This window comes from Eleutherodactylus coqui, chromosome 6, assembly GCF_035609145.1.
Source record: "Eleutherodactylus coqui strain aEleCoq1 chromosome 6, aEleCoq1.hap1, whole genome shotgun sequence".
In the NCBI taxonomy this organism is placed as follows: Eukaryota; Metazoa; Chordata; class Amphibia; order Anura; family Eleutherodactylidae; genus Eleutherodactylus; species Eleutherodactylus coqui.
Genome location: NC_089842.1, coordinates 180,356,937 through 180,370,305, shown reverse-complemented (window position 1 = coordinate 180,370,305; position 13,369 = coordinate 180,356,937). Strand labels below are relative to the sequence as shown.

Here is a 13,369-nt window from a genome sequence, read left to right as displayed (position 1 = left end):
CAGTGCACTCTTCTATGGGCTTCTGTTCTACATCTTTTACTGCTCCCCACCCCCACCCCCCCGCCAGAGCTGATTACACACCGGACCCTTCTCTCAGCACAGCATGTACCGCGGACCCGCTGGTGGAGGCATGTTGGAACGTGCAATATTAGTACGGCAGCTGCTGCCCCCCAGTCACAATGTCTATGGCAGACTGTGGGAGGGCTTCTACCATGCGTATCACTCCCATGGACAGCTTCGCTACTCTCCTAGTCCTCTGGCTCTAATCTAGGCCCCAGCTTTAGGCGGGCTAAACTGCCTCCCTCCTCCAATAGGGACTTGCTGTGGCCAGGGGAGAGCTTGCTGCCTTAATTCCAATCTCCTTCTTGGTGCCAACATTCTCAGCTCTGATTTAATAGTGCTCTCCTCTGGTTCACATAGCCTGCCTTCATGTCCTGTGTTCTTCCTGTCTCCAGTACCACAATTTCTCTGCTTTGTGCTGGGACCAGTGGAGCATTGGTCATCTTCCAGCGACTAGCATTCCAGCTCTACTTCAGACTAACTTTGGACTGGGTGAGCTCTGCCTGGCGGCTAGCTCCCCTATTTATTGCTTCTCCTGCCCCTAGCAGCCTATACGTATTACGGTCACAGCCTTTTAGTACTATGACTCAAGACCTGAAGGCTTCAGACAGGGACCAGCCAAAGTCACACATTTTGCGTGCTCTTGGTGCAGCACCAAATTTCCATGCAGACAGTCTGAGCTGTTGTGCCATAACTGCCTTCCATCGGGACAGGTTGCTACTGGACCACCTGCGGACACCCTTCCCATCCAACCCCTGTCCACTGCCGGATCAGAATGGGCACACTCCCTCTCACAAGGGAATCCCTATATCTGTCATCCGCCCCTGAGCGAGTCTGACGATGACTATTCTTCCATGCATAACCTTTCCTGTGGTAGACCCCAGAAGCGGGCTAGGCCTCCTTGTTCAAGGCAGTCTTCCAGGTCTCTAGTATCTGCATTTCCCCCAGTTCCGGGACACGCTTCGGACTCCCCTCCAGACATAAGTCACTCTAAAGGAGGACTTTTTGAGACACCCTTGGACTCTGACCTCGATGAGGAACAGACATCTAAACTATCCACTCTGGACGACAATATCCTGATATTTGCAGTGAAGGATACCCTTCAGGTAAAGGATCAGACAATGTCTACATTCGCAAAAGCAGTTTCCTTTAGATGCCCAAAGTGTTTCCCTTTTCGTATGGAGTTTGACGTTCTAGCTAGAAAATGGAATCCTCCCGACAAACACTTCATCAAATCTAAGCGTTTAGACATCAGGACATCATGTGCCCCTTTCTAGAAGATTTAGTCAAGAAGTGGACGACATCAACAGTGGATCCTCGGGTGTCCTGCTTACTGAAGCACACCACCCTTCCCATGGCGGACGCTTCGTCCTTTCAAGACTTGCGTGACAAGAAATGGAGTCACTAGCCAAAACTTCCTTTGAGACAGTGAGTTCCAAGCTTCAGCCTGTCTTCGGTCCTACCTGGGTCAGTAAAGGTACTACTGAATGGGCCAAGCAATTAAGGTGTGGCATTCTCTCTGGAAGAATTTGCAGAGCTTGCACATCAGATATGCCAGTTGAAGAAATTTATCTGTGAAGCATAACTGGATGCGGCCAAACTATTGGCTCGCGCCTCAAAAGTTTCTGTAGCCTCTCACAGAATTCTGTTTCTCAAATCTTGGGTCGAGATGCTGCCTCTTAGAGGTCCTTAACAGGTCTGTCTTGTTGGTTCGTTCCTCTTTGGTGCTAAAATGGATGAGATTATCTATGAGGCGCCAGGTGGTAAGAGCCCTCACCTACCACAAAATTAAGCCAACCGTACGAGATCTGTGCCAAAGAAAAGATCTCTGCTTCGGTGGACCAAAAGCATAGGCCCTCCTTTAAACCACGTCCCTTCTGGTGCCGCGGTCGGAGGTCCAGGTTGGGGGTACGACTTTCCCTATTCAGGGAGACCTGGCCTGCTCATGTCTCAGATGCCTGGGTTCAGGAGGTAATTTTTTTGGGCTATGCCATGAAAACTTTTTGCCCACCTTCCAAACTGTTTCAACTCTTGAATTCCAGTGTCTCCTTCAAAAGCCAACAATTTGGTTCAGTTAATACACAAGCTATCCACTGGCATCGCTGATGGCTCTTCTAGACTTCAAGAGGATAGTGGTGAAGCTTCCGACCCGGAAGACAAACTGAAAAGTCTCCACAACGCAATGGACATTCTGTCCCAGTTCAGGTGGATCATCAACCACCCCAAGTTCTTTCTCTCACCATCGCACCGCCTGGACATCCTGGGTATCTCATTTGACACGACACATGCCCGTGTTCTAATCCCGCTGAAGAAATTACATCATCTTCAGATGCAGGTGCGCTTCCTGCAATCTCAGACCCCTGTAACTATTCCTCACTGCATGGGAATGCTGGGGCTGATGGTTTCCTCCTTCGAGACTATTCTATTCAGTCATTTCCGTACTTGGCTTCTCCTGTGGGCCATTCTGGGTGGGACTAATTTGTGGACTCTCCTGATCAAGAGATCCACCTATCTCGTCAGCTTTAACGCTCCCTCCTCTAGTGGCTGGAGTTCCAGAGTTCCATGTGGAATGCTCCTTCCTCATTCTACGCTGGCAGGTATTCACCACATACACCAGCCTACTTGTCTGTTGGGGGGCACACTGCAGAAACTTACAGAGCAGGGCACTTGGACAGCAAGGGAAACTGCCCTTCCGATAAACGTGTTTGAACTTTGAGCCATTCTCTTGTCACTTCAACATTTTGCTACTCCGCTAATAGGTCTCCCAGTACGGATCCAAGAAGGCAATGCAAGGACCGTTGCGTATGTAAATCATCAGGGCTGGACCGACGGCTTGGCAGTCATGACAGAAACAGAAAAGATCCTGACATGGGCCGAAGTTCATTTTCCAGTGCTCTTGGTGGTCCATATACCAGGGGTGGACAATTGGGTAGCCAAATTTGACGACAGGGAGCTACATCCCGACATGTTTGAAGCCAGTTGTCAAAAATGGGGTCATCCGGACGTCGATCTGATGGAATTCAGAGTCAACCGCAAGCTCTCAACTTTTGTGTCTAGGTCTCGGGACCCCCAGGCTTCAGCAGTGGGTGCCCTCTTACTTCTCTGGGCAGACTTCCATCTCCTCTACATCTTCCTTCCCTTTCCACTCCTCCCACATACTTCTCAAGAAGATCAAAATGGAAGGCCCCACAGTGATTCTCATTGCTCTAAACTGGTCTCGGTGAGCGTGATACACAGATTTTGTCTATCTGCTCGTTAACACTCCATGGCGCTTCCTCTTTGAGAAAATCTTAAAATTTGTCCACGCTTCGTTTCACAGCATGGCAGTTGAAGCTGAGATCCTCAAAGCCTGTGGATTTGCGGAATCTGTCATTCAAACTATGATGAAGGCCAGAAAACCCTCCTCTTCCAGGGCTTACCATCATGTTTGGAAAACCTTCTGGTGTGAAGAACTCAACTTCTATCCTAGGAGTTTCTTACTATGCCACCTCCTGTCCTTCCAAGAGGGTCTCGACATTGGCTTGGCCCTGAGCTTCCAGAAAGGTCAGGGGTTTGGCTCTGTCCACTCTTTCCCAGCCATCCATGGTTGTTCATAACTTTCTACAAGTGTTCGTTCACACTGCCCCTCCATACCATTCTCCTGTCTCACCTTGGGACCCCAATCTGATACTGGATGTGCTGCAGTCTTATCCCTTCGAGCTGTTGCACAGCATCCCAGTTTGCTTATGTTTAGGAAAGTGGCCCTTTTTGGTAGCGTTCATCTCCATCTGCCAGGTTTCTGAACTTGCAGCCTTGTTGGCCAAGCCTCCTTTCAATTTTCCACCAGGACAAAGTGGTCCTGCGTCCCTTTTCCTCTTTCCCACATAAGATGGTTTTGGCCTCCCACATCAACGAAGACATCATCTTTTCTTCGTTCTCTCCCTCTCCTCTCCTCTCCCCTCACTCCCACAAGTCACCACTCACCCCCGCCGGCCCCCGAATCTTTTTTCACGAGCAGCCATGTACTCGAAAATGGCAATACTTGCTCCAGTATTTTGCCTTAACGAGTGTGCTCGTTCATCTCTAATTAGCACCAAGAAGATGGGATGGTGGTATTCCTCTTGCTCCACTTTTGAAAAGGGACAGAGTTAGAGTGGTGTGAGGATTCTAAACAGAATTAAAGTTATATCTTGGTATAATCCCTTTTAATGCCAGTCCACTGACTTCTTGTTACTTTTTATTTCTTTTTTTTTTTTACAACAGGTTGATACTGTAAATATGTCTTACCCACCACACCTTAACCGTCCTCCAATGGGGATTCCAACTCTTCCTCCAGGCATTCCTCCACCACAGTTTCCAGGCTTTCCTCCCCCTCCTGGTAAGTGACAATTGACAAGTGATAGGTTAATGAATTGGAACTTTAAAAAAAAAAAAAAAAGGCCACACCTATATTGTGCTGCTTTTGGGGAAAAAGTACCTGAGGCTAAAAAATCTATTGCCCATCAGCAAACAGCTGGCCTCGGTCTTATTTTTTTCCATTAAAAAAAAAAAATTAAATGTAAATCCAGGTTTGCAGTTTCCAAATAGTAAAGGAGGGGTGTCAAAATCATTTTCACCAAGGGCCGCATCAACATTATGGCTGTCTTCAAAGGGCCGTTTTTAAGGGCTCATTCACAGACGTATTCACGCTTCATATTATGTGCATATTTTTTTGTGTGTGTGATAGACAGCTTAAACAAAATAATGGCTAATAAAAATACATGATGTTATAGCGAGCTTCTGAACCAACGCAGGGTTCTTCTTCAGGCTTAAATGAAATAGATCTTTTTTTAAAAAAACTCTTTTATTCATCAACGTAGCTGTCTGAGGGCTTGTTTTTTTTGTAGGTCAGGTTGTATTTTTCAGTGATACTACTTAATGAAGCATATAATGTACTCAAAAACTTTTAAAAAATTCCAAGTGGAGTGATGTGGGAAAAAAACAAACATCCTGCAATCTTGTGGGGGGTGTTATTTTCATGGCATACACACTGACAGAAGTGACATGGTAACTTTGTTCTGTGGGTTACATATGATACAACATTTTAATAAAAATATATACTATGTCTAAAAATAATTTGTCCTATTCCTACTTTTAAAAATTAATTTTGTTTTTGCAAAGAAGTCACAGAGAGCGGCCATATAATTACTGATAAACTGATGCAAGAGGGCAGGCATATAAACCGTGTAACCCCCAACTTGCAGATAACCAGAATGCTAAATGGAGAAGCAGCCTTCCTTTGCTTTTGCAAATAAGGTTTATTTTCTGCCACCATCTTCTGACAGCCCTACCTTTTTTCTTCTTTTTCCCTCAACATAGGTGTGTGAGGGCTTGTGTTTTTGTCGGACGTCCTGTAGTTTCTATTGATACCATTTTGGAATACATATGAAATATTGAGCGCTTTTAGTTAAAAAAAGAAAAAATTCTTGAAGACTGGGTGACCAAAAAAGTGTAATTCTACCCTTGTGTTTTTGTATTTTCTTTTTGTTTTGTTTTTCTTCTCTGATAACATTCACTTTGTTGCAAAAATGCATTTCTCTGGTAGGCCGCCTGCAGACGAGCGGGTCGGATCCGGCGGGATTCTCGTCGCGGGACCCGACCCGAGCGCCTGCAGAGACGAGCGTGTACTCACCCGCGCCCGGCGGCCCCGACTTTTTCATGTGCCGACTGCCGGGCAGCTGGCGCATGCGCAGACCGGAGCCGCCGGCTGCGTGAGTGACCTGCTGCGGTTTGTTTGCCGCGCGAGATTTCGCGCGGCCAAACCGCGGCCGTCTGCATAGGATTGCATTTGTTAACACAATCCTATGCAGGCTTTGAGCGGCGGAAATCCCGCTGCGGGATTTCCGCCCGTGTGCAGCCGGCCGTACTTTGGACTTTTACGGATGAAGCAAATATGTTGTGTTTTTTTTTGTTTTTTTTTCTTACTTTTTATAGTTTTTAGCCCACTTAGGGGACTTGAACTTGCGATCTAGTATATTACATTATGCTGCGATCTGACAGGCATTTTCTCAAGCCACGGCACATGCATGGCTTGACAGGCAGTGGGCCATGGCAGCTCTAGGCCTTTAAAAGGTCCCAAGCTGCTATGGCAACTGAACAGAACCCCGCAAAACCAATCGGGGGATTTAAATGCCGGTGGCCATCAGCTGTGAGAAATAACTGACATTGCATTGTATGGAGCAGGATCGGTGCCCAATCCCCCTCCATACAAACGCCAAACCCACAACACTTAACTGTACACACTGTCGTTAAGGGGTTAAAGACTGTCTAGTCTAAGGTTGCACGGTCTAACTATTAGACAGTAATAGTAAATCTGCCCCATTCTGTTATTGTTAAGACATTTTTAAAATAAGGTTCATGGAATTTTTTTTTGCAGGTACTCCAATGATTCCTGTACCAATGGGTTTAATGGCTCCAGGACCAACCGTAAGTTTACTGTTCACACCCCACTTTATTTATATTAATGAAGCTGTTGATAACATTGCTGGTTTGTAGCAGACTGTCTGAAGCTGACCATATACATTAACCCTTTCACTTTCAAGACTTGTTTCATTTTCGGCCCCATCTTCCAATAGCTATAACTTTTTAGACAAAGGAAAAATAAGTCATATTGGTGTATGTGTTTTCTGGGGCAAGTTGTTTTGTAATGGTACCATTTAATGTACCTTATAATGTACAAAAACATTTAAAAATGTTTGTTGTGGGGAGGTGCTATTGTGTCATTGTAATATTGAGTTTCATTTTTGCAGTGGTGTTAGTACAGCAAAAATGACTTTACATTATTGTATGGGTCAGTTCAATTACAGCAATACCAAATTTATATAGTTTTGTTTTACAATATTTTTTGACAGCATTCACTATAATGCAATTTTTCACACACGAGGCAATGCCAATTGTTTGTATTTATTTTCTTTTCTAATGCTTCAGATTTTTAAAAATGTTTTGATATTTTAAAACATTTTATGTAACTATTTTAATTTTAACCATTGGCGACTTGAACTTGTCTGAGGCCTAATGTCCACAGGCAGACTTGAATTGCGAAATCCGCGTGAACGAGCTGCAGTTCAAGACCGCATAGAGAAACATGGGCGTCCGCAGCTGAATTACAGCATGCGGATTTGTTTTGCGGACTGTGCGCGCGGAATCCGATCCACCCGTGGACATGAGGCCTAACAGTTAGCAGTCATCATGATTTATGTGTGTTGGATTGTCCTCTGTGCTTATGTACATTATTTCTGTCAGCCTATGCTTCATAGAGAATGATATTCAGTACAAAAACTGTATTATGTTGGATATTTGAGAAAACTAGCATTTGATTTGTAAGCCTCTGTGATGAAAGGTACTCTAAAAAGGAGCAAGAAATGATTCTCTTAATTACACCTGTTAATGCTCATTTAAAAGTTGAAGTTTTAATCTTTTTCTTTTTCCCCCTTTGCCAATCACAAGGTTTTGTTACCAACTGTGCCTATGGTTGGGAAACACCTGGGTCCTCGGAAAGACATAATGGGTCTGAAAAATAAGGAAAATGATGAGAACAGCGGTCCGACAACCACTGTTTTTGTAGGAAATATTTCAGAAAAGGCATCAGACATGCTTATTAGGCAGCTATTAGCAGTAAGTGTATATATATATATATATAAATGTATATTCCCAGTTGTATATCCTACTGTTAAAAATGTATGTCAGGTTTAGATAAAAATGTAGGGGAGCCTGTTATCAGTTTTCACCTTTCTCAAGTATTTGTAGCAGGATATCAATTATGGAAAAAAGCATTCTAACCATGTATCCATTACAGCACATTATGCCTTCATGACTGTAGAAAAGACTTTTTAAAAAAACAAAATCCCGAGCAAATTCCGTTGAAATAGTCTGGATCGTGTACCTAGACCGATCCAGCCACCCGGAGTCTTGTTCGTAATCCAGTTCCTCTGCCTCTGATGTCCTGAAAGTCAGAACAGGGCTAGTGCATGCCGAGAGAAGCCTGACAAGCCTGCCCATGTTTTTCACTGGCCTGTGGCTGATGTAGAGTACATCATCCACGTCACTCAGAGATAGAGGGGCTGGATCACACACAAGACTAGGCGACTGGACCATTTTACTCTCTAAACATCCTTCACCATATGCAGATTTGTCGTTTTTGTGTTTTGTTTTGTTTTCTTTTTTTCTTTTTCTTTCCATGTATGAAGATCTAATATGCCGTAATAGATAGAAAGAACACTTTTTTTGATATCCTTCTACAAACCGTTTAGAAGGGTGAATCCTGGTCACAGGTCTCCTTTAATTTTCACTAACTCTATTGTAAAGGTGCTTTGCGGTCTATAGAACTGTATGCAGGGAGTACAGTGATTAATATGCATATAGATTAAATTCGGAGCCACAATTAACAGCCGTGAAATTAATGTATTTGTTTTCATGGGCAAAAATATTCAGGGAGTATTGTGAAGACTGACTGCATGGATGGGATAAGGGGGGACCCCGACCGATCCCGCCTCTATCACCGATTGTCACAGATCAACTGTTCCGAACGACTCGCCGCTATGACCACGTGTCACGGCAGAGCATTGATCGATCACTCTAGCGAGATTGCGAGTGTGGAGTTGCTAGACTACAGGTGGATTTGTAACCAGCTTTCACTAGACCTACAACATGCAGACCAAAAGCACAAATCACCCCCTGATCCAGTGTAACGCACTCTACAATACCGCGCACATACATACGCTGTCACCACAAGCTGTTCAGGAAAGCTGGGCCAAACTATAAATTAGGAACTCAATCTTTGAAGTTTATGGTTTGTTTCAAAATGGAGCAGAGATATACAAAAAGGTTGTTACATGGAAGTATAAAGGTATACACAACAAGACAGTAATTTAAAATAAAACAAGGAGAAAAATAAACTAAGGATACCAGATTTGGGATTCTAATTCGGGAGGAGCCACTGAAGCAATGGGAAAGTCTTGTCGCTGGGTGTATCTACGAAGGTCTGACAACAGGGGTCTGTGGAGCCCCGAATTATAAAGGCTTCCTTAGAACACTCCTTCCCCTACCCCCTCTGATGTCATTCAGGAGGTTGGGGCAGGGGCATGTGTCCCTTGTGGAAAAATCATTTGACCATATCTCAGTGGGAGGCTTTCTCTGGTCATGATTTTATCTATTCAGCGACCTCAAGCATGACATGTAAATTATAACCAGGTATGCAGATACGCCGTACTGGGATGATACTGAGCTCGTGTTGCAGCATGGGTAGATGCGTTTTATTCAACTCATATTGGGATAGGACCCGCACACAACTAATAACCCTTTCTAAAAGATTGTCCCATTAATCTGCCGCAGAGTCGTCCGGTGTATGGGAAATAACAGAGGCGTCGATCCTCACTGGGATCAGTTAACATCTACTGGTCACCAGCTAATTTTATTGTTATGATCAAAAGGCTTCCTAAGGCCGAATGCATATCAGAAGCCTCTCAGATGTGAGGGGAGGAAGTGGAGATTAAAACATTGAATTCATCTTTCCCAGTATCCTGAGCGGCAAGTTGCTATGAATAGTTGGCTGGACAATTTATCAATATCTCTATATCACACTGACGTTTCATAGGCCAGTCTTAAACTGAAGTTTGTTTGAGTGAAACATACACAATTTAATAAATTGTTTTATTTTTGGTCTATCTTATCAATGCAAAAGTAAATAGATTTTGAAAGAGTTGCACCAATTTCTTGATATAAATGTAATAAGTTTGCCACTGTGTCTTACTACTTCACCCACTTTCTTTCCTTGACAGTTTTCAGAAGTTGCAAATATTCTGTATAGCAATATTTTCAACTTAAAATGAGCACAAATCAAATAATTTCTGCCATTGTATGTATAGCTTTTCTTACCTTTTTTTCTTTTTCTTTTTTTTTAATTCCCTTCTGCAGAAATGTGGTTTGGTATTGAGTTGGAAAAGAGTGCAAGGGGCATCTGGGAAGCTTCAAGGTAAGTGTGGTATGTACCAAAATCCTTTTACTTTTTATTATTGGTTGCAATTTAATTCTAAATGTTTGTACTTATTGTAAAATCTTTCTCGTCCTGTTCATTGGGAGGGACAGCTGAAGACTGTGGGTATGGCTACTGTCCCTAGGAGGCTTACACTAAGCAGAAGTGGGGTGGGGGTGGGGGAGAGGCGGAAGACATACGGGAACAGGAAGTCCATGCATGAAATCACTAATGCGTCCCTTGCTCGAGCTTGAGGATCCTGAGACCTGGACACATGGATCGGCAACTTGCGATTGATTTTGGATGCCATCAGATCTACGTCTGGTTGACCCCACCTTCGATGAAGTGCTTGAAAGATTTTGCCATGTAGCTCCCATTTTCCCGTGTCGACAGTCACCCTGCTGAGAATGCGTTGGGTATCTGAAGGAAAAAGTTTGTCTCTGGGGGAGGGGATGGATAAGATTACGATGAAGGGGATCTGGATGATTGCCTTGAATGTAAGCGCCTAGTCCGCTTCTGTAGTCTACCATGGGAGAGGTCATGCGTGGAAGAGTTATGTCCATCAGACACATTTGGGTAGGTTAACGGGCAGTGCGGTCCAGCCTGTCTATAATAGCTGTAGATGCCTTAGTAAGGCCTGAGACACTGACAGGGAGTGTCCCCATTCTGGTTTGGCGAGCATTGGGGTTGGGCGGGAGGGGTGTCCATAATCAGTTCTACAGCCGCTTACCGCAATAGAATGCATTTGGCAATATGGCTCAGACTGCTCACATGGAAATTTGGGCTGCAGCGAGAGAATGCATTTGTGGCTCTTGCTGACGCCTGTCTGCAGCCTTCTCCTACGGAGTTGGGCATGGTGACAAAAAGGGCCACAGACAGTAATAGAATGCTTCTGTATAGGCAAGATGCAAGAGGTACGGAAGGAGGGTCTGTCACTAGATGAGGGCAGCTAGCTGCCAGGCAAAGCTTACCTGTGTGGGAGCTGGTTTGGGGAGCAATGGACTTATGGATCACTGCTGGATGGTCTGGAGCCCCTCTCCGAGTAAAGCAGTGTGCCAGTCTCACAGTATGCATCACAGGTCTCAGCAAGTCTGCTTGGAAAAGCTGAGGCCGGTGACTATGAAGAGAAGACCTAAGGGGGTGGGCCTTAAAAGTGCGGGGAAAAAAAAGGTGCCCGACAATTCACTAGGCAGTTCGCTAGGCAGAGGAGAGAAGGAAACTGTCCCTGAAGCAAAGTGCGGGGAAAAAAAAGGTGCCCGACAATTCACTAGGCAGTTCGCTAGGCAGAGGAGAGAAGGAAACTGTCCCTTAAGCAAAGCACTGGGACTAGGGTATGGCCTAAATAGTCCTGAAGCCAGGGGCTCAATTTGCGGTGATGGCTGGTGGTCCACATCTGAAGAGCGCTATACGAATGCCAGAAAGGTAGCATAGGCTAGAGGAGGTTGATGTCGGGCACAAAACACTAATAATGCAAGCAGCTTTCCCGGGAGCGGTGTTTGGTCTATATCTCTCCTGCTGCCGACAACATGGCGGTACACAGTTATCAACACGCTGGTTAGACACCTTGTCCGGTACCATGATCTATACTCCTCTTTGAGCACCCCCTAGAAGACCTGGTAGGAGGAGACAGCGGCAAGCATGTGGTAGGGCCTGGCTGCTGGAGAGCACAGGCTTTCAGAAGCGGAAGAGGTTACGCCTGCAGCAGCTCTAGAAAAGGACTCTGGTAAGGTACCAATGCTCACCCTCAGAATAGTATGCCGGTTGGAAGAAAAGAAGCCGGGAAAAGGCCTGCAGAGTGGGGGAGGGGGAGACAGCTATAAAGGTAGTCCCCCTGATCTTAAAAATGGTGCTGGCTGGATACAGTGACATGGCCATGCATATTGATCATCCCTCCCTATAGAGTATGATGGGGGTTCTATCATTGAGGGGGAAGGGGTTCATAGATTAATTCTTTTGCTAACAGGAGGTACATATACGGTTTTTAATTGTAATATATAAAAGTAGCTTTTGAAAGACCTCTTCTTTGTTTCTTCCTGTACAGCTTTTGGGTTTTGTGAGTATAAAGAGCCTGAATCTACTCTGCGTGCATTGCGGTTACTACATGATCTACAGATTGGTGAAAAGAAACTACTTGTAAAAGTAGATGCTAAAACTAAAGCTCAACTGGATGAATGGAAAGCAAGCAGAAGGTCTTCCAATGGGGTGAGCACATAAGCTTTTTTTAGTTTTCAATTTTCTTTTAAATCCAGTATGCACCTTCTATTATATGACCCTCTTTATATAGCCACTCACATGAGATTGTAGATGTAACAACTACGTGTTCCTCCATACAAAGTGGGGGAAATTGATACTGAATCTGAACCAAACAAGTACTTAAAGGGAATCTCTCACCTACGTTTACCCCTATAAGCTAAACTTATTAATTTATGCAAATGTAAGTGTTATACTTGCCTCCCCCAATGTAAGTGTTCAAAGCTGCGGCTCAATGCATTGAGTGGTGCTGCAAAGTAATTTCCCCGTTCTAATTTTATACTGGGCGGATTAGTTAGCAGCACCGCTTAATACACGGCCGTGGTGGCTTTTAGCGCCCACCCATAGAAAAAACAGGGAAGTAAACTATGAGACTTGCATCCTCGAATTCAGCGGGTCATCTACTTTCAGCCTATAAGCCTAATAGGGCTAAACGTAGGTGACGGGGTCTCTAACTTTTTGTTGTATTTTTTTTTGTCCTGTATTTTTTTTAAACTTTCATGTAAATAGCTGTCTTTTAAGAAAAAAAACAAACTGTTAAGAAACAAGCTTAGCCTTTTTTTTTTTTTTTAAACTTTTCTAACGGATTTTCTAGAATGCCCGCCCTGAATCAGCTGCCGATGAAGATGATGACCTTGATGAAGAAACTAAAAGACGGGATAGCATTATTAAAGGTGCAATTGATCTTCTAATAAAAGAGTATTCCAGTGAGTTGAATGCTCCATCTCTGGAGTCTGACTCCCACCCTAAAAAGAAAAGAAAAGATAAAAAGGAAGAATTGTCAGTAAGTATACTGTTGTGTGAAGCTACAGAAATGATCCTCCCATTGAAACAAATGTCTTGAGTACTCAAATTTCTGTTAAATCCTTTATAGCAAGAAGACATAAATGCGATAGAAATGGAAGAAGATAAGAGAGACCTGATATCCCGCGAGATCAGTAAATTCAGAGATACGCACAAGGTAATGTTCGTTTTTGTTTCTTCCATTATGATGCAATGTGCTCCTTACAGATTCAAGAACCACATAGTTTTAACACAAGCAATCATGCCTAATATATCAGAAACGATGAA

General features: G+C 44.2%; 1 protein-coding gene across 3 annotated transcripts in view; it reads left to right on the top strand.

The window, feature by feature from the left end:
- The window catches only part of RBM25 (RNA binding motif protein 25), a 35,146-nt gene that overhangs the window by 4,011 nt on the left and 17,766 nt on the right, over positions 1 to 13,369 (top strand). For 2 of the 3 annotated variants that reach the window (XM_066608366.1, XM_066608365.1), the window contains exons 2-8: positions 4,303 to 4,417; positions 6,455 to 6,504; positions 7,525 to 7,692; positions 9,991 to 10,057; positions 12,090 to 12,250; positions 12,894 to 13,082; positions 13,173 to 13,259. In XM_066608366.1, the coding sequence (XP_066464463.1) occupies positions 4,318 to 4,417; positions 6,455 to 6,504; positions 7,525 to 7,692; positions 9,991 to 10,057; positions 12,090 to 12,250; positions 12,894 to 13,082; positions 13,173 to 13,259 (822 nt within the window). In that variant the 5' untranslated portion in view covers positions 4,303 to 4,317. The remainder of the gene's footprint in view (positions 1 to 4,302; positions 4,418 to 6,454; positions 6,505 to 7,524; positions 7,693 to 9,990; positions 10,058 to 12,089; positions 12,251 to 12,893; positions 13,083 to 13,172; positions 13,260 to 13,369) is intronic. The other variant, XM_066608367.1, reaches the window with a different exon arrangement.